Below are 21,981 nucleotides of genomic sequence, written 5' to 3' on the forward strand. Positions count from 1 at the left end.
ACCTTCAGTCCGAGCGCAGTGGACGCCACGAGCCATCCCAGCCGATCCAGCGCCGGGAGAAAGTCGCGTGACCTGCCGGTGGGGCGGGGCGACACAGGGAGCTCAAGGTCGCATGACACTCCCTCGACGCCGCATTGGCAGGGATGGCTCCTAGCGTCCGCTGTGCTCGGACGGAAGGTGAAACGGAGTATAGTTGTCACCAGAAGTAACCATTATTTCATTGATTGATTCATTGATTGAAATGATTTTACGCAATCGAATTGTGACAGCCTTGGCTCAAAGAACTTGTTAATTGCAAAGACACTCCTTTAAAGAGATGCTGAACCGAAATCTGGATTCCCCAAAACAGGCGGCAAGAGCGTGCAACGGGATGCTACAAACACCAAAACATCACTCATACAGCGATATCTCGAACGGATGACCGTATTTTTCTAAAAAAGAGGCGCATTTGGCAGGAATGTTGACGTCATGTTTCTCCGAGAAGGAGAGGGAACGGCCTCGCGTCTTCTCCGCCTCGCGGCCTCGAGGGAGCGAAGCGAAGAGAGGAGGAAACTAGGTATCTTGACGTCACGTGCCTCGTCGGCCTGGTTCAATCTCGACATATTTTTTCAAAAATAAGGCCGTCCATTTGAGATATCGCCTTACCAGTAGTGTTGTAGGGATTGTAGCGTCCCGCCTACATCTCCAGCATTGTTTTTTTGAAATCCAAATTTCGGTTCAGCATCCCTTTAACACTGACTTTTCTACATACAATATCAATAAACTGTATGATAATTACGGCATACGTTGTGATCATGGCCTTAATCACGGTCATATCATGACCAAACAAGCCACAAGAGACTGCACCGAAGTTGTGGTAAGCCTTTTGATAAAGGGAATAGAATCTCTTCAAATTACGCGCAAATCGATTAAAAGTAATCCACGTCCTGCGTTGTGCATATATTCCTGGCTCTCGTCAGTTGGCACGCTAGCATAGACGAAAATGTTGTAGCGTGGTCACGGGAAGACGTGACGGTATCCTAGGGACGTACGGTCTACAATGAATGCACTTCAATCCCATCATAAATGAAAGCAACTCTCCATGAAAGAAAGAAAGACAACGCCGGGATTTTTTTTTTTACCGGGGAAACCCCGAGACAATAGGAAACGAAAAAGAGAACGAACACAACAAGCGGCCCCAGAACACTCCTGCCCCTCTCTGTTGTGTTGAAAACGCTGCCTCGTTTCTCCTTTTTTTTCTCCTTTTCTTTTCTTTTTCTTTTTTTCTTGTTTCGGGTTTTTTTTTTTTTTTTCAGCATGACAGTGCACCAGTCCGCCTGCACATTGACCCACCTTTCAACAACGCATTTCTCTCTTTCTTTCGTGATGATGTTTCATCAACAAAATGCCCATTCTCTGATTTCGCGGACTAGACAGTTCGGTGAACGCCATGTTTCGTGGATGCAAAAAGAGCAAAAGTAAGACGTAACATTGCTGTTGGCGGGGAACGCTTGGGTCCCGACCGGCAGATGGTGCCGCGCCCCGTCCTCCCATCTCTGCCAGCACCTGTCCCCCACCGCGCGTTACGCGGAGGAATTCGGCCTTTTCATACGCCCATAGAGAAGAAAAGCAAAACTAAACATATATACCTACCGAATACTCCAGGAGGGAATATTTCGATGACCTTCTCGTCAACGTCGCTCTCGTGCAGCAAAGACATCCCCCCCCCCCCCTCCCCCCTTTCCGCTCTCCACAGGCTATCCGTTCCGTATATGTTTTAGATTGGTCCGGATCCCCCGATCCCGTCCCCGAATTCTCCTCCAGCGACAATCGTGGCAACAACACCAAGGACGCCAACGGAATGTAGCGGGACCCTCTCTACACTCTGTGTCACCTTACGTCGCTGTCACGTGACATTCGGGAAGGGCGCAGCGACAAGCTCTCCACATCTCCCAAGCTACAACCCCTAGAATTTATTTATTTATTTATTTACAAAAAAATAACGTGCAGCGCCGAAGCATTATAGCAGTTACAACCAAGTATTACAAACAAAACAACAACTAAAAAACACTGGTTTAAAAGAACAAGGTAGAATATCAGTGAAGACCGCTAGTTAAACCCAACATAAAAAAATAAAAAAAAAATAAAAGGAAAAGGCAAGCAGGCAACTTCTAAAAATGTGTAACCCCCCCCCCCCCCCCCTCCCTTTCCCCCAGGTTGAGGATCCTGAATAAACCCCTGGCTGGAATGGCTCGTAGCGTCCGCTGCTGTCCATCGTAAAGTGAAAAAGAATATGCACCCCCCCCCCCCCCCCCACACACACACACGCACGCGTGCGGACTTCGTAGATCATCGGAATGTTACGTGTATGTAGAACGCCATGCACCTATAAAATTCAAACACGCCAAAAAGAAGAAAACCACTAAAAGGGACACATGCCAGGTTTGTCTGTCTGTTCCCCCAAGCGGGTCAACACGGCGCGCACAATGCGGCGGTGCGTTGCCGCCCATTCAATGGAGGAGGTCCCGAAATCGCGGCGACCATCTGGACCCATTCGCTTCCCGGCTCGCTCCGAAGACGTCGCGCATCATGCGTGGGGGGCAACCCCGACATCTCTTCCTTCCTCGAGCGCGGCACTCGTCCCGTTGCTCGCAGCATCTCAGTGCCACGCATGAGCCGACTAGACTTCGTTCACCCCTAAGCTGACAGTGCAGTGCCCGTTGGAACAATCGTACGTCGATCTTGTGCCACGTGATCACGCTCCCTTCCGCCCATACCCACGACGCGCGGGCAGCGGGGTCAGGTGATCGAAGAGAGGCGGCTGATTGGTCCGAGGGGTGGCGTGGCTTCCACAGCACAAGCTGAGCACTGGACGTCCGTACGCCCGTGTCGTAAGGCAAAGGACAGAAGCGGGTCGCAGTCGATGGACGTGCGGCAGGGTTGCCGCTCGAACCGGAAGCGGGACCGCGCTGTGACGGGCAACAAAGGGACACACTGCCTAGGAACAATGGAAAAGGAACGGGCAGGAAATTGGTGTTACGCAGCGCGGAATGCCATCGAGATATCGGTGCGTAATGGCCCTGTCGGGGTGTTCCTCTTTCTTGTTTTTTGCTGGTCCTTCGGGGGACAAGAGGAAGTGTGTTTTATACGCGGAAGAGGGATCAAGCGAAACTGCTCGGTGAAGCTTTGGCCTAAAGACTACAGGCCAAACTGGCACGTCAGGTCTACTCGATGACTAAGTTGAGGTCGTAGCCCTGTTTTACTCTGCACAAACCCAAGTAAAGGATCGACGAGCCAGGGCACGCCGACGAGGGTGCGCAAAGCCAAGGTTGCGAGCTGATTCGCCGATTCACTCCAAGAGTTCGCCCTGAAGGCTCTTTAGGTGAACATTTAAACATACACATGTAGTACGGACACTAAAAACACCTTCGGCACAAACTCTTATGTTAAATAATCGGCGAATCGGCTCGCGATCTCGTCTAACACACGCCTAACTAGCACACGCCGCTTCGGCGTGTGTATAGTTAGGCGATGCTCTAAAGGGATGCTGAACCGAAATCTGGGTTCCACAAAACACGCGGCAAAAAGGTGGAACGGGATGCTACAAACACCAAAACATCACTCCTAGAGCGATATCTAAGGGGTGTTCACTGCCGGCCATAGCTGTGTGCGCGACTGCTGAGCGCTTGCTTATGGCGAGCTTCCACTGTTTTTTTGCAACGTGCATTCCGCACCATCAAGAGTGTCGGTATTAGCAGACTATATGAGGTATTCACTGGACACCATATTTGAGGGGGATGTTTAGAGCGCATGCCCAGAACGAGCTCACAATAATAGCCTGCTAAGACCGGCAACGTTAACGGTGCTAAATGCACGCTCCAGAAGGACTGCGGAAGCTCGCTGTCAGCACGCGCTCAGCAGCCGCGCACACGGATATGGCCGCCACTGAATACTCCCTATAGGGAGTATTCATTGGCGGCCATACCTGTGTGCGTGATTGCTGAGCGCGTGCTGACGGCGAGCTTCCACAGTTCTTTTGCAACGTGCATTCCACAGGGGGATCGGAGGCCGAGTGGTCTAGCGCACACCAGCTCGGAGCACGTGGAGCGAAAGCTCGCGCTGCAGAACCCAGGGATTCTGGGTTCGAGCCCCACCCCTGCCCGTTTCGATCTGGATGAGCATCGTACCTGCGTGCGGTCGTGTATCACTACTGCGTGATGCACGTTAAAGACCCCAGGCGGTTGTACCGCACTGGCTAAATTCCTCATCTACAGCTGGGAGACTCGTCGCCCCTGTGAGTGAGACCAAGTTCTAGGCTGTATAAACGCACACACAACCCAATTATTTATTTGCATTCCACACCATCAAGGTTGCCGGTCTTAGCAGGCTATTAATGTAAGCTCGGTCTGAGCATGCGCCCTAAACATCGCCCTTAAATGTGGCGTCCAGTGAATGCCCCCTATTTTTCAAAAAAAAAAAAAGGATGCGCATTTGACAGATATGTTTACGTCTTGTTTCTCCGAGAAGGAGAGGGAACGGCTTCGCGTCTTCTCCGCCTCGCCGCCTTGAGGGGGCGAAGCGAAGAGAGGAGGAAACGAGAAATCTCGACGTCACGTGCCTCGTCGGCCTGGTTCAATCTCGACCTCTTTTTCCAAGAATAAGGCCGTCCATTCGAGATATCGCCTTATGAGTAGTGTTGTATTGTACGTAGCGTCCCGCCTACATCTCCCGCATTTTTTTTTCTCCAAATTTCGGTTCACCATTCGAAGGCCCTCAAAGTGCCCGTCAAACAGAAGTATAAGATGGCAAATCAAGATCCTTCATTCATATGTTTGATCGCATCTGTGATCGCTTCGGACAAACGTTATCTCATACCGGTGATCGTACATTATATATTGTCACGAATGAAGGCGACGAGAGGATGAACAGTGAACTGAAAATAAAAGGTTTAATGGGCGAACTCGTGCCAAACAAAATAATGAACGAGCGTCGAGGCAGCAGAAAAGCGGGTGGTGATTTGGCGGCGTAACAGCAAGCGAGAGCGAGACTGACTCGGCAAGTTCGCGGGCAGCTCCTTATCCAGCGTGCGTCGGCATCGCGAAAATTCGGCCCAGAAGGCTGGAGTATAGCCTGGCAGATCGCCACGAGTTGCGGTCGCCGAAAGTGAAAAGGTAGAGCAGCAGACAAGAGGCACGTAACGGGCGCTCCGCTGCGGCGAGACGTTGAAACACACTTGTCTCGAGCGGTGGAATGGCCGCTTGTGCTTCTCGCGTTCCTCGGGCTACTGCTTCTTTTCTCGTAGGGTTCGAAAACCATGTTTCGGGTCCTCGCCGCTGCAAGAGCTGTGCGCTGAATACGTACCGGACTCCCCGAGAAATGTTCTGTGTTACCAGTTTGGAATTGGAGCATCGAGCGTTCGGGGAGAAAATGAACAGGCACTTTCGAGAACAAAAAACGGCGAAATGATAAAAGTTACGCTCCGAGTAAGAATAAACGCGAATCTTTTAGAATATCGCAACCGGGCGCTGCTTGCTCGGCCTTGCACGCGGCAATATAGCGCAGGAATCAATCAAATCACCGACAACATAGCTAATAAATAAATACCGAAAAGTCTCGATTTATCCATAAAATAAACACCGTCGGGAATAGGACGCTGAGGCCAAATTAGTCATAGTCGGTCGGATTCTTCTCGAGGGGTGTATACAAACGTCCACCGCGTCGTGTAATTTGAACACATCTAGAAACGGTAATGACACCACGAGCAAGAAGCAATTAAAGACACGCGGTCGTTATTCAACAGACCTAGACACAAACACACCGAAGACGAGAAGAGAGAAAAAATAGGGGAGGTTGTTTAATTTGCAACGCTGAACTAACGAAGACCAATGCCAAACAAACACTCGCAATGTATACACCCCAAACACCGAGGCGTGTCCAATATACGTTGGCCAGTAATAGAGTACGGTACAGCCCCATCTCCGTTTTTGATGATAGTGTAGCGCGTATATAATTTGTCGTAAACCGGCAGAGTCGCCGCATGCGACAGGACCCCCAAACATGGGAGGAGGCGGGGCTTTGCCGGGTCATCCAAATCCCATCATGGCACGATAGCCTCCTATCCTTTACTTTTTTTTTTTTTTTTCGAACGCGTTGTAATAGCGTGCTGCGTCCTTTACCTGTTTTGTTTGGGCTACGGAGTGTGCGATTTTCATCGCATAATGCTCGCCGCCCCCGCACGGACCAGGGACCGTATATCACAAAAGCGACGCTGATGCCCTGTTCTGCTCTCTAGGTTCAGCTGCTACACAATCGAATGCAGCTCGGCGTTGCTCTGGAAACGATCAGTGAGACACAGGGAAAACTCGCCCTGGCGAAGACGTATTTTGGGTAAAGACGTAGATCGTCTGCTCTGATAGTCAGGTGCTCGGAAGTTGCGACGTATAGTACTCCGGTTCTTTATATATATAGTATATATATTTATATATAACAGATGTCTCGAGTGAAACTAGAAAAAAATGTTCGTTTGATATTTGTTAATGAGATTTCTATGATTATTGTGAATAGCGAAAACCTAGATTAATTTATCGTTTTTTTTTTAGGTCAACAGCTATACTTCTTTATATATTTGCGTGTGTTTGTGTCATTACTGGAAATATTGTGCATAATCATGCTGGTTCTCTGCTGCAAAGGGGGGGGGGGGGGGAGGCAGGGATTTGTGAAGCAACACCCGAGTTGCTTATTTCTCTACCTCCCTTCACTTTCATCCTAAAAAAAAAAGAAAGAAGAAAAAAAGTGATATTTGATTTTGAATTTAAAAACACCCAAAGCGTGGCCAACACTGGGCATCCTATCATCGCGACGCAGCCAATGAATTTGCTGGAGCTGCCGATAAAAAACGTCGAAGAGCGTGGATTTCTTCAGCCGTCAGTGAGTTCGTTTAGCAGCAGGCCAGAGTCTAAAAACGAAAATCCGTTTCGCTTCAAGCTGTCCACGACGAAGTGTAAAATAACGTGTTCTAAATAACTATCAGATGTGTCGTTTCAGTAACTTAACGATACAGTCCTGCAGACGCAAGCTGTAATCAGTCACGAGTTGACCACGCCGTTTACCACTTTTTTTGTTTTTGTTTTTTGTGAGGAATGTAAGGACATACTTTTGTTGTCTAGCTGACTAATATCGCCAAATAAAACAAAAGACACAAAAAAAAAAAAAAAAAAAGTCACACGCAGACGTTTATTCGACGGAAGGTCAGCTTTTTAGCCCGGGAGTATGTCCGCGTCTTGATAAACCATAGCCTCCTCTATACGGATAGAGGAGGCTATGGATAAACCCAACAACGTTCCCAATTATATTTTTTATTTTTTAGTGCGCGTGCATATACGTTGTTTTTTGTTTTGTTTTTTCGAGGAAAACGCAATAAAAACATTTCTTAAGGTTTAAAGATTATCGGCCTCACGAATGCTTTCAGCGCGGACACACGAGTGACAAGCAGGGGCTCGAAAGGGTTACAACTTAGGATCGCGCAGTCAGCCGCGGCCTCTCCCGTGTACGCCCGTCGCCGATTGTCGGCGCCACCCCACGTTTCTTTCGACGCCGATAGCAGAAAGAAGAACAGGCGCAGCCTCTCCACGAACGACAGTCGTGAGGGCAAAAATGAAAGGAAGGACAGCGGGTATCTCCCTGCTTCCACAGACAGCGCGACCCTGGTCGCACAGGTGGGACGTTTCGGTCGAGCGAGTTCGCGGTTCAGCGCCTTTTTTCGCTGCAGTCGCTTCGGAGAGCGGGGAAAGCGTCGGCCGTTGGGCGGAAGACCGCAGGGGTGGATGCAGGTGACTGGACACGGGCAGAAGGGCCCGCTTGATGACGGCGCGCGTCCCTCCCGCAGCGTTCCGACACCGCGTGATGTGTGGACGATACAGACGCGGACACTGTTGTTGTTGGGGCTAGGGATGTTGCGAAAATGCCACGAAGATAGAGTTCGCAACCAGGTTCGCCTCTTTCGAAACTTCTATCACAAAGTTCGACGGATATAAGCTCGCCTTTTCTGCGCGTGCGCGAAACTCGTCAGCGCGCTAACGACCTGGCAGAAGAGCGCAATATACTATGTTGAAAATGTTGGCCCAACACTTCACGTAAAAGAAATGCATTAAAAGAACATATGCTTACTTTTATATTCTGTGAAAATTGGTCGTCATTTCAGAAACCTATTTTATACATTAATTTTTTTCGCCCCAAAAATCGAACTTTTTGCGCGCACGTCGGACAACGCTGGCCCCGAGTCGAACTTCGTCGAATTATGCTAACATCGAAGGTTCGTTGAACCAATCGAAACTCGAGATTTTACAGAAGTTCGCGACATCTCTCTCTCCATATATATATATAAAACAGTCTGGACGTTGGGATGACTCAACGCTAGGACGACTGCACGCTTCGCTGGACACGGCCAAGACGTGCTCGGCCCTGGCGTGCAGCTCTGGATTTGGTCGCGGTGTCTTCGGCTACCTACTGCGGGCTGTCCTTGTTCGGACCTGTCACTTTCACTTGGACAACACTCGTCGGAGTGAGGATAGGAAAACGGCCATTGCGAAGGAATCGTTCCCGCCACGCTAAGTATACCGTAGCGTGGCGGCCTTGATCCGTCGTATAGTTGGTTTTCATAAACAATATAATCCCAGTAAAGTGGCCCTGCACGCACCTCCAACACTTTTAATCAGCGAGAATGAAAAAAAAAAAAAAAATGATGCAAAGGAAATGTATAAAAAACGAGCACCTGTTCACAAGAGACCTAAAGTGTTCACATATTCGAAAATGAAGCATATATGCTTGAGGTATACGTGGAGCGCAAGCTTCTGCTGCAGAGCACAGGGATTCTGGGTTCAATCCTTACCCCTGCGTGATGAACGTTAAAAGACCCCAGGCAGCACTGGCTGTGTTTCTCCTCAAGACACCGGACAGCCACTCGGGTCGACAAACTTTCAGCTGTCTAAACGTACATGCAATACAATCACATGCACAGGAAAGCCTGTCATGTACCACCGCGGCGTTGAAATAAACATCAAATTTTGCGAGGTTACGAGCCAATTAAATGAAATCAAATTTAAAAAAAAAACACAAAATACACGGTGGCGTTTGCAACGTTTACACATTTTCCCCACCGATCCACGAAAACGTCTTCGAGATGCTTTTAAACGTGCGTATTTGTCCGTCGCTTACTCGGAGCGCCCCCGTGACTTGTCTTCCCTTAAAGGGCCTATGAAATGATTTTCCTACTTTTACTAAATTAGATGGTGACCCCAATACATGTGTATCGTAGAAGCTTACGTACCAACAGCGTTTTCGGAGCCCGCTCATCCGGCTGCTGGAGGCTTGCAGGACACGCAATAAGGCATTCCTTCGCCGGCCCGTGCTGCCTATGCTACACCAATGTTCGTCACATTCACCAATCGCCTGCTTGGGCTGGCAATGTTTATTATAGCACGCACTGTGCGCAGATGTTGTTAAAGCCTCGGCTTTATCCACCAGGGAATTATTGAATTGATTGTTACCAGTGTAGATATACACAAATAAGATGAAATTGTGATTTAAATCTCACTAGTTTTACTCTGACTATTTAAATCAAACCTTCTCCGCATAAATAATCACAAATATGTTTTATTTTTATTACACATTTGTCTATCGGAGAACTAATCCGGAAGATATTTTTACGAAGTCTTCGCATATTTACGCTCAAAAGTGGCATCTGTTTCAATTTTCTTGAAGTATTAACTTTACAGTAAATTTCTCTTCCACACTGCTCTGAATCATTGAGTGGATCAAAGAATCAATCTGCAAGTCGTGCCTAAAAAAATGTAATAAAAAATGAAAAAAATTGTTTTGTTGTTGTTTTGTAGAAAGGGTGATGTAACTTAAGATAATTTTGATTTAAATAAAATTAATCTGACTTACTCTATTTCTTTTGAAACAAGATATTGCGACTGACACAAGACCAGCGTTTAAGCCTCTTGTGGCGACTTACGGCGACCGACTAAGCCGTCGCGAAGAGGCTTAAAAGCTGCGGTGAAAAGGCAGAAAGCTACACTCATTTTCGTAAATTTGCGACAAAAATCACTTTTCCAAAGCCCCACACCTTCGTGTGCTATAGTTTTCGCACTGAGAGCTTAGAAAACGCATAACTCAGCTTATTACATTAATGATTTTATTTTATTTTTACTTCGCACGACCGGTTGTCGGGCGTTCTCATCAGCTTAATGCTGAAATATGATTGGCTGCTGAGTGATCATAAGATGACTCGAGCCCATGACCATAAAAATTGGCCATTATGGAAGCCGAACCGTGTCTCCATTCGATGATCACGGACTCGAAGTAGCGAAGAAGGAACATTCACTCCTTTTGCCACTCGAACATGCATGGTCACACTGGAGCGCAATACCATTGGCCTTTCTCAATGACTAGAGGCCCATCAAAGAAATCAAAATGATTATCGTTCCGAGTGCACTGGGGAGGAGCAATACACATATTTGGGTTGGGCGTCGATTAATAAGTTTAAACCGATTAATCGACACCCTTCAATCGATTAATAAATCGATCAATCGATTTCGTCCATTTTTTAACTTTTTTAAAGTAAAAATAAATGCTTCTTGTCACCTTTGCTGAATATATGATAAAGGGCGCAATGCACAATTTTAGATTTTAAATCAACCTTGATGTGTAGTTGAGAAGAGTCAAAAGATATGCCCACAATCAGAAATAATTATTACCTCAGCCGCTGCAGAGGCGAAGAGGTTCGTTGATATTCTCCGGCAACAGCGAACTCCTTGGATTGTTGGCAACAGTCCCAACTGCGTTAACAAGTGGCTGGGCCACGCATGACCTTCTCTACTTGTTCGGTCTTACAAATCTCGCCCCTACAGTCGACTTTAAGTCAAACTTTCACCTACAGTTTACCTTCATACGGTTGTACAGGTCCACGTCTGCGTTGCGACAGCGTCGATTTTTTTACTTCTTTGTTTGTCAAAATGGAACCGATGAATCGGTTAAAAAAAATCAATCCCGGTGAAAGGTTATCGACTAGTCGGAAGGTAAACCGATCAAATGCATAGCCCTAGTACACATGCAGGCGTGAGAACGCATCTCGGCAGGCGAGGCGGATCGACGATTAACCGCAGATTCGACGATTGATTATACTTGCATGCATACCCAATACCTCATTGTGGCCACAAATACAATTTGCCGCGTCCGTCTCCATACGATACTATGTGCACTTTATCGTGATCATTGCCGCGGTGATGGGCTGCTGGGTAACGCATTACGTCATATTATATTTATAGATTTGTCTTTTATATAAATGTCCGATGAACATCTGGCACGCATACATTCTCCCGCAAGCCATCTGTCAGAGCCACCCGGCGCGGAAGCAATGAACCGAACTCCGCAGAATTCCTTCCTAATAGTCACCATTCATAAATTGCTTCACAACCTAAGTCACGACGCGAAGTGTACATGACGCCTGTTACAATACACTTACTGATCCATTCTGTTAAATCACCGTTAACCGCAGATCCAACTAAATACATTTTCAACAACATTAATCGTCAGCTGAGCCATTTTGAATTCATAGCAACGATTGTTCATCACGGCATGCCTACCGGTGAATTACAAGCGCGCTAATTTAAAGGGGGATGTAACATCTAATACAATGAGAAATGCGTGCTTTCCGTTTATACTGCTTGGCATGCAAACTATGTGTATACCACGACAAAAGTTCCACTGCCATGGTGGCTGTATACCCCAAAACTTCAGTGGTGTCCGTCATGACGTTAAACCGTAATTTAATTTCTCCGACTGCGTGGCCCCTCATCTAGAGCAGGTATCTTATCGTGGACAGCAGCAGATCCGCCTCACCGTAGGCGCGCATGCCAAGCGGATATTTGTCTTTTCGTTCACAGCAAAAACCGGATGGAGGCTCGTTCCGTGAGAACAGATCTTTAGGGGACTATTTTTTATGCACGCCACTTTAACCAGCGGACACCTAGCATACCTTTAGACAATCTACAGCCCTCGAGGTCACGTAGAGAACATCACCATTAAACCACTTTAACTCGCATAATGCGTGGTATGTAAACAGTATTGGGGTATCGGTGGCCGAGTGGGCTTGCGCACATCAGCTCGGAGAACGTGGTGCGAAAGCCCGCGCTGTAGAACCCAGGGATCCTGCCCGTTTGAATCTGGATGAGCATCGTACCGTCGTGTATCACTACTGCGTGGTGCATGTTAAAGACCCCAGGCTAGCGGTTGTACTGCACTGGCTAAATTTTCTCATCTACAGCTGGGAGACAAGTCGCCCGTTGAGGCAGATAAGTTCTAGGCTGTATAAACATAGACACACCCCAATTTTTTTTTAGCGGGTATATCGAACAACAGTGTAGTCAGAACAGGGGACAATACGGGCGTACACATAACAATGCACACATACGGAACTGCTGGATACATCGAGCGACAGGACAGGAGGAAATACAGTCGATAGAAAGATTCTCCAAAGGAATTATTCTAAGCGATAATCCCTCAACTACTCGCTTCTGTGTCCCACAGTCTCGTCATCCACACTATATATAGTCCCTCTTTCTGCAACCTACTACTCAGAAACCACAAGCGTCAACTACTAACTCCGGACGCGTACCACGTCCGTGTCTCACACTCCGCATGTACTCGTATTCCCATTGTGTGCGACCCTCTTTATCTCCATAAACGGTTTCACAATTACATTACACGCAGCTACTTCGCACGCTTAATTTCTCGACCTGTCCTTGAGAGCCGTAACACCGTGGAAGAAGACCCCAGATCTTCTAACAAGGGCTAAGGGTACATCCGCAAGAATGTCCGGCGCTGCTGAGGTAACCGCAAAAGACGGCGTCGCCGTGGCAGCGACGGGCCGCGAGGTCCATGCGCGGGGACGAGATTGCACGGTCGGCTGGGCGTCGATTGTCTTGCCCGTCCCTGAACTCTGCAGTCCGCAGCTAATTGCAGCTGCAGCTCTTAGCGGCTGCGGCCGGCAGACCGGGCCCTTCTTTCCCGCCCAGGCAGGACCTTGCTTGTCGCCCTGCTTTTCTGTGCGGTCGTTGTTTCTGCACGGCGGCGGATTTCTTCTCGCTCTCTCGATGATGAATCCGCTTCCTGCGCTCGTTACGTACCAACATCTCGCGGCGCGGTGACCAGAGACGTATTACCGCGCGCGCCGGAAGCTCGGTGTGACCGGATGTCCAGGAGTTACGTGGTGGGACCGCGCCGTACCATCCTTCATGGATGCGGGGTTTCGCAAGGCGGCTCGTTATCAAAAGCCGTTCACACACACACACAAACAAACAAAAAGATTACAATAAAAAACACGGGTTATACAGAAGATTTTTGCTGTGAAGATGACTTGGCGGTCAAGCGTTGCTCAGGGTTCTGCGGTGATCAAAACGTTCCAGGTCGGTTACACAAAGTGGACTTTGGTACACCTCGCGGGGGATACAAAAAAAAAAAAAAACATGTAGTTTTAAAACAATCTATCTACTACAGTGCCAAAATATTATCGCAAGAATTTACTCGCGAAGCTCCCGAAGTGCTGACCGATGCACGTTCTGGCAAATTACGATCGAAGCGTAGGAAATATCATCAAAATGTTACCTGCTTTGGAACACTGTCAGATTCAGCGTAGCAGACATCTTTGAAATGTTATCTGCTTTGGAACACTTCTCATACTGAGCGTTACATTTCGTGTGATCAGTGATCCAGCGCCTGTGTACCACTGACCTATATGGGAATCAAACTTCCAGGCTAACCTTTCAACCATCAACCAATCATCAAATCAGTGAACTTTCAACTCGTGTTTCTGACATAATGCCAAAGACTACGGAGCAGGCGTATAAATGCTTCTCTGCTCTATAAACGAGTTCATCCGTGTATACGCGGTGCCCAGGCTAAACGCGCTCAGTTATAAATTATGAACAATGATTCGGCGGTTGCATGGCGCTTCACATTCTGTAGAGAAGGAGACGCACAGCCAATCTTTAGGGCGTGTACCTCGTAGTCGTAGCTGTAATCATGTAATGCAGTTTCTGCGCATACTTATTGGCCTACATGTCTTTCTGATTTATTCTTCTGCTCACTTTTCAAATCGATGTCATGCCTGAAAGGAAATAGCGGGATACATGCCAATACTATATTCACACAAACGCTGTGTTATTTCGATCGATAGCTGTTTTTATTGTAGGGAGAGCCACAAGAAGAATGAAGTCGACATGGTGCCGCGGATGGCATTCTTAGAAAAGCCTAATGACAGCTGCCTTGACTGACTCCTTCAACGACTTTAGCGCGGCGTAAGAATTCAAGAAATTGAATATGGCTGTGGATCGGCAGCATACCATCGACGCACATACCGACAAAGTGTACCAGAGAGGAGGTGGCTTGGAAACCTCCAACCCCACAAACCACGACGGACTTTGATCCATGTGGCAATCAATCAGCGCGCAATCCGTCCGAGAGAAACAGACTTGGCGGCTTCTCACTAAGGTTTTGGACATCCGTCCATAAAAACTAATTACTCGCTCACGCATAATTCTCTGTGCCCGCTTCTCATCGTAACAACAACGAAAGCCACCAACAAAGAAGTGGGCGGGTGCAGCTGATCCCTTTGCCACAGGCAAGTTTCCAAGAAGAGCGCCTCGTCGAAGGAACTCGTTTTAATACGCGGACCGGACCGAGCGTCATCGGCATTCATTCCGCGGTGGCATCTTGTCTCTCAAGCCCAAGCCACGCTTTCTCTTCGACGAACAAGGAGGAGAGGGAAGGGAGACCAGTCCGATCCATCAGCCCGCCCTTCGGCCGAGGACGCACACAGGATAGCCCAAAGCCTTCCGTGAGAAAGTCACGAGGGCCACGGAAAGGTCCATCGTCCTGCCGCGAAATCTTTCGCGCGTACGGCGGACGGAGGTCTCTCGGTGACGAAAAAGTCCAAGATATGGCAGGGATCTGGCGAACTTTTGTCGAGCACCATAAGGTTTGACTGGTTCGGCGAGCCATCACAGTTCTAGAAAGGTTCGACAAAGTTCGACTTATGAACAGTGTTGCCCGACTTTTACGCAAGTTTTTAAAAGAAATAATAAATATTTAATCAACCTAGGTTTTATAAAACTGGTACAAATGTTTACACAATATAAAGGCAAAAGTATGTAGCTTACTATACAAAACAAATACTGCAGTTTTCTTCCCCGCCAAATAACATCAAATTGCTTTTATTTTTTTCGCAGAAGCGCTTTGAAGTTGAATTTTAGTCGATTTTTTGTCGAACCTAGAGATAGAAGTTCGCAAAAGTCGAAGCAGGTCGAACTGGAACATGGGAAGGTTCGCAGCATTCCTAGTGTTGTTGTGGTCTCGGGCTGTACGCACGAGGCACTTGTTTAACCGTTTGACCCTCCTCGACCGAGCTCGCTTTCCTAACAGTACACTCAGCGCTATCGGCGTGCCGCGGCATCCGCGTAGAGAAGTCGGGCGTGAGAAATCGTGACACGATGGCAAACAAAAAGTAGCTCCGGCACAGAGACGACGAGCGGGAAGAGAAAGAAGAGATCGAGATCACGTACACACGGTACACACACACACGCCGCTGACCCTTCCATGATGCCGCTGCAGCAGCCGTTGTTCGCGCGCTCGGTAAGTGTGGAAGGTCGACCAGCGTGGGCACATCCGCCTCGTTGCGAGGAACGCGATTCAAGACGATCGGTGAACGGGAAAGCTCGGCTAACGGTCCTGGCCTCAATGGCGGCGCCCGGAGCCGACGGGGAAAGGCGCGCGTATACCTGAATCGCTTTCGGTGTTCGCGTTTCGGAAGGACTCGTTTAGTAGCAAGATGGCGTGCCGGAGCCTCGAAGCTATTCCGTCTTTTTTATCGTTTCATCTTCCAATGTTCTTCGTGGTCTTGGATATCACGTGGATCTGTGGACTTGGAATGATGAGGTTTAAACCGCGTACCAATTTGGTTTTTTGACGGGCTTCTTATCGAGAGACCCATGCCGATTTTGGAACGTCCGAAGAAGGTACTGTAGTATGGCGGAACATTATATGCCCCGCAACATGCAAGTCTGAAACTGCATATTCGGGTAAAGTTACCATGGAGGTATAGAACAGCTCGCTGCCAGCCCTCCCACCAACAGCACCGCACAGAGCCACAGGCTAGTACTCCGAGCATTTCAAACATGCACATTTTTGTCCGTCATTTTCTAAGTGTTCAAGAGGGTATACATCTCCGAAAAGGGTTATAAAAATCACCACGGGGGATCAGTATACGCCGGCTCGTGACACGATCATCTAATAAGCAGCCCGTGGTAGGCATTACGCATGCGCGCAAAGAGCCCTTTAAAATAGCGAACCAATTCTGGACAAAGAAACGACGAAGAAATACGGGGATTGGTGAGGGAAACATCGGGACTCCTCGGTAGTTTCGGCGAACCTCTATGGTATTTCGTTCCAGCTTCCAGACAACTTTCGACCCACTCCATAGCTGATCGGTCGGGACTGCGCCACCCACGCCGTCGCTCGATATCTCGGAGTAGGCGGGATGAAACCCCGAAACCCAGCGGGTGAACTTTTGTCCTGGTACCGTACACAACACCGTTCTGTCTTCTGCTTCGAGGTGGGCAGGGGAAATGCCCTCCTATACGGCGCATGCCGAGACTACGAAGTTTGGGCCTTATAATCGAATGCCACGGCGAGGACATTGCAGGGCCCCCCTCCAACAGATGTGGGCGGAAGGGAGGGAGCGCCCACGCGGCGAGTTTCCGCTCCAGCGTGCTCCGTGCTCGGCGGACGCAGACACGTGTGGGCGCGCGTCTGGCGATGGCGGCACGGAAGCCGACCAATATGTCCCCCGCCGGCGTCTCCGGTCTCAAGGAGTATCCTCCATTCCTCAGCGAAGAAAGAGGAAGAGCGACAAGGATATAAAACGTAGGGAGGTTCGCAGTTAACCCCCCGCGGCGCTTGTTTGTTTACAAACAGGGCTCTCTCCTGCTCTCTCTCTCCCTCAAACGAAGTAGGAAAATTTTGAGCTTGAGGTGTCCGTTCTCAAGTGAGTCGCAACATTTTCCTGTTTTATCTTCCGTAGTAAGTAGTAGAGCGTGATCTAACGTTTTTGTTCAAGCTAGTTAATGGGATCGTGGAAACTAGTATGATTTTAGGTGACGAATATTCGTGTCCTATATATGTGACCTCCTTCGACTAGAATTGATTGTGCACTTTGTGTTCATACCATGGTATTTTTTCGTCACCGCTAACACGCGTACAGTCGTTTCTTAATCTTGACAATCCGATGGACTTATTCAGCGAATTCGCTGTTTACACGAAGCGCTTGTCGCTATTTTCTGAATTGAGTATATGTTGGTTCCTATCTAGATTTCTTTTGTTTGCATTGCTCTCGTCCTTTTTTTCTTTCTTTTTTTTGCATGTGTTTGTGTATTAAAGTGGGGACCTGCTTGTTGTTTTGGGCAGGCTTGTGTGGTAGTTGTTAAAACTAATCAATTACTTTTTCGATTAATTTTGTTATTATTTGAGTACCTTTTGTTGGGAAGTGATCGCAAGAGTAATCTAATGAGCTTTTTAAATACTAAAATTACTTGCTAGTGTTTTAACCCCCCCCCCCCCCCCCCCCCGTTTTTCCTAATGGCGCTCTTTGTTTCTAGAAGTTTCCTGGTAAGGAATCCTTCTACCAAGTCTGCCAAAATGTGTGTATTCAGAAGATGATGTAGTTTGTACTTCGGTGATTTTGATCCAATAGTAGACAGTAGGCGGATCCATTATTATTATTAATATTAATAATAAAGCAAAGGTAGCAGTGGCGGAACTGCTAGCTTTGCGCCTGCTTCATGAGTGGTAACTTTGGCGCGCCCCCGAGTGTCGCACGAGCTTCAAGTCGTTCTAAAAAGAGTTGACTTAGTGGTTTTCAATGACGCTCGGTAAGTTTCTAATTGTAACCATATGCCTATTTTCACTACTTAAAAAGTTAATGAACGAATTTTAATTAGTTAGCCGACTTATCGCAAACATTATCCATCCACATAATGTCCCCCTGGTCGTATAACTCACCTGCGCAAACCGGATAAGTGTAACTTTCACGGCTTTCTGTAAACAAATCCGAAAAGTAAAAAAAAAAAAAAATACTATTCCGTATTACATAGTGACGCTAATAAAGCTACGTAATCTATGCATGAACTCTGCGTGAAAGTGCAGAACAGGACATCGGCGATTTTTCGCATTCTACTCATACACGGTAGCGTCGAAAACGAAATTTTGTTACCCATTTTGATTATTCGTGTGCGGACATTCCACCGTCCTCGTAGTTTGTACCAGAGCCATTCAGTTTCGAAAAAAAAAAAAAAAAAAAAGTTTGCTCCTCGTTTGTGTTAGTTGTGACGCGTTTTGAACCGGCACTCTAAAATCAACGACACATCAATCTTCCCCCCCCCCCCCCCCACACACACACACACACACAAAAAAAAGAAAAAACTGCGTACGTCGCGCCTTCTCGAAATGCACAAAAAATTCTTTCACGGCCAACAATCATTAGGCGCATCCGGAGAGTCTGAACTTACGCAAGGTCACACTCGCTATTTTTGTCTCCAACCGCGAATTCCATTAGAACACAGCGAGCGAGCTAATTGCTCTCCAAAAGAATGAGCACTAAACGGAGGACAACAAAACGAAATGAAATTGAAAAAAGAATAGAGCGCTCATATTCCTGCTTGCGTGCAACCCCCAACGTTCCTTACTAGCTCTCTCTCTCTCTCTCTCTCTCTCACAAACGCACTCTCTCTCTCCTAATGAGGCTGCAGATGCACGACATAAACGTCTTCCGGAGTTGGATGAAGAAAAGAAGAAGAAGAAAAAAAAAAAAAGGGAAGGAGAAAACTAAAGGCGAATCTTTGTGCCAGAACCCATTTTCCCCAATATGGCGGCCGGCTGCACGGGCCAGGCAGCTGGTGTCAACATTGTCACGCGAGACAGCCCAGCTTGTCTCACGACCGGAAGTAAGTCACGCACAGCTTGCGGCTCGAAAAACAAGGACAGACTGTCCCTTGAGCGCCTTGCGTCGGTCGGTCTTTCCTCCGAAGACTTTCTTCCGTTCAGGGACATTCCGCCATGGCCCCTCTTCCTAACCAGCGAAACCCGTCGTCGCACTGCATGCTAAGACACCAGACAAAAGACAATGTGCAGATGCGGGGTGGGAAATAAAGATCAAGATGATTTAAATCGTTATATAAATCAGATCGGGTTTACTATGACGAAATGAATCAAATTATTTCCTATGTGCGTTTGTTTTGTATTTAAATCTCTCTCGATGAGCATTTGTTTTGAATTTAAATCGAGGAATCATCCAGCAAGAAATTGTTTTCAGTGATCGGACGGTATGATCAATCAATCTGTCGTGTTTAGAAATGGAGTGTCTATGGTGATTAAAAAGCACTATTTTATGGCTACGGCGATTTAAATCACATTAATCTGATATAAATAAAATAAAACTGACATAATAAAAAAATCATGTTTTCTTTTCCCCCAAGCCCAGGGTTTCCCTCGCAGTATCTGCCAGGGTTTCTACCCTGGCAGATACTGTCTCAGACTGTTCGAAACATACAAATGTACGAAGCAAACATGTTTCCGACATATATCCTTGAGGCCTGTTCGCAAGTAATTCTGCCATCATGTCTTCAGCGAAAATCTTGTCTTTTATGTGATAACCGAACACGCTGCAAAGTTTATCATCTCTTGAATTGTTTAAAGGCTAGACGAAGAATGCTTCCGGTGGCAGATTTGTTTTTCCGCGCAGAAACCGGAAAGAAACAATGCGAGACAACACACGTTGTGGAGTTGCTGTTATGATCACTGCCTATCCAAGTGTCAAATCTGTACCCCATTTTTTTTCTTTTTTTAAGTTTTGGGAGGGTTTGACGGGCACCGCCGACACAACACGGACATAACGACGGGTCCCAGCACAATGGGTTTCTCGTGTCTTTCGAGCAAAGAACCGGCCCGGAGAGAAAAGAACGCGGACGTTATAATTAATTGTGGCGAACAAGTCTCTGCAAGTCTCTGCAAGTCGCGGAGGTAGTCCAGTCCGCTGTGTGATGCAAGCACGAGGCTCGTACGATTACACCGTCAAGAAACAAGCGAATATGCGCAAAGTCTGTGAATCGTTCCGAATGTGTAAACGTCGCGAGTGTGCAAAGGGCGCGTTCAGAATAATTGTAAGCGGTAAGTATCGAAGTATACCGTGTAAACATATTTGACGCGCTGCCAGTTCGATCCAATTAAACAATACCGAAGTGTCTGTGGGTCCCCAACCACCCTTTCCCTCTCTTCTCGGAGAATGAGTCACTCCGAGAGTCAAACGCGTGCCACCCTCATAAATAATCGCGCTCGCAGAATCACGTATGAGCGGCCCGCAAATTCGATGTCAACAAAAAACCAGTCCGAGGTCGTTGCGCAAGAGGGGTACCTGTCCGTGAAATGCAGAGTGCAACTGTCAAAGCGAGAAATTGAAACGTCCCGCGGTTATTCCTCACCTGCATCCGTTCTGATCCGAACGCCTTGCAGACGGGGCATCGCTTGGCGGACGGCGGCCTGACCGGCAGGATGAGGTGATCGTCAACGACCGCCCGACGGGACGGCATCATGGACTTCCGACGGCGGATTCCTCGGAGAGCGACAGCCGCGCACAGTCGAGCACCTCCGCATCTGCCGGTCCTCCGAACCCAAATAACAAACTTGAACGGCCCGTCCCGCGTCCGGCCGGGAGAGAGAGAGAGCGGTTCCTCTCGTTGGAGTCGTTCCTCCTGTAGCTCCGCTCCACCTCATGGTGGACCGCTGTGGACCTTACCAGATGTTCCAACCAATCCAGCGCTCCGAACTTTAGGTGTAACATGCACCTCGCACGTATTTGAGCTTTTTTGTAATTTCTAATGTCACGTGACACTTATACAACATTTGATTGGATCTGATGGTTTGTAGAGTCCGCTACGGTCCGTCCCGAGGTGAAACGGAGCAGAAAAGAAAAGCAAGGCCGCCACGCTACAGGCCATAGCAGCGGAAGATGTAAACAATCCCGCAGCGTTCATTTTCGTGACTCGCGCAAGCTCTCACTTACCCTTGGTCCGCTTTAAAACCCTATGAGCGTTGACGTCACGGGTGTGTTTTTGCCCGGTTGAGAGTCACAGAGATGAAAAGAAGGTTTGGCGCGCTAGTGGCGACATCTGGAGGAAGTGCGTTCATTCGCTAAAGTTTCCGTTGCATTCGCGCACGTCGTAAATGCGAGAGCGCGCGAAGAATACGGGCTTATGCAAACTGGTGAGATGAACCGCTTGCACTGGCCTTTTGTATACGCTCCTAAGGAGAGACAGAAACAGGGGGTAGGGGACAGGAGACAGGAAGAACCAAATTCGTAACTTTACTACAATTTTCTTATTTTGCTACGAAGTTTAGGCAAGTATTTTATAAAAATCCCAGAAACCTTTCCTCTTTCTGGCTGGTCTCGCATCCACCACGTTAGTTGGTTGGTTATTTGGTCGTTGGTTAGTTTTAACTGAATCTATCTTCGTGGTCCGTATCCCGTGGCCTATGCTTGAAACTACACAAATCAGAAGAAAAAAAAAATTCGTTTATGTCCACGTTGACGCTTTGTTCAGGTACGCAAATAACCGGAACGAATGATGAGGCGACATGGAAGAGTATCCTCGCATAGTTATCGCTCACATTTAATTAGTAGGAGTGTGTGCTGAGTACCTGACAGCGCAGGTTAGTATATTACCTTTTTGCCATGCCAATTTTTTTTTTCTCCAAAGTTTGAAACGCTTTTTTTGCGTTGAGTACGAGTAAACTTAAAACAACAAAACAAAACAAACTTAGTACCTCAAAACTCTATCCCTTTTTATCTTGCTTAAATAGTATTCGCTTTCCAAGACTGCAAGTACGGCCTCAGGG

At 47.7% G+C, this 21,981-nt stretch overlaps 1 protein-coding gene across 2 annotated transcripts in view; it reads right to left on the reverse strand.

Annotated features, from left to right (window-relative positions):
• LOC120836810 (TNF receptor-associated factor 4) overlaps positions 1–20,785 on the reverse strand; it is a 73,109-nt gene extending 52,324 nt beyond the window's left edge. The window contains exon 1 of one of the 2 annotated variants that reach the window (XM_040205885.3): positions 20,568–20,785. In XM_040205885.3, coding sequence (XP_040061819.1) covers positions 20,568–20,678 — 111 coding nt within the window. In that variant the 5' untranslated portion in view covers positions 20,679–20,785. The remainder of the gene's footprint in view (positions 1–20,567) is intronic. The other variant, XM_040205886.3, reaches the window with a different exon arrangement.
• Between the last annotated feature and the right edge of the window lie 1,196 nt (positions 20,786–21,981).

This window comes from Ixodes scapularis, unplaced genomic scaffold (assembly GCF_016920785.2).
Source record: "Ixodes scapularis isolate PalLabHiFi unplaced genomic scaffold, ASM1692078v2 PGA_scaffold1__304_contigs__length_218370807, whole genome shotgun sequence".
NCBI classification, from domain to species: Eukaryota; Metazoa; Arthropoda; class Arachnida; order Ixodida; family Ixodidae; genus Ixodes; species Ixodes scapularis.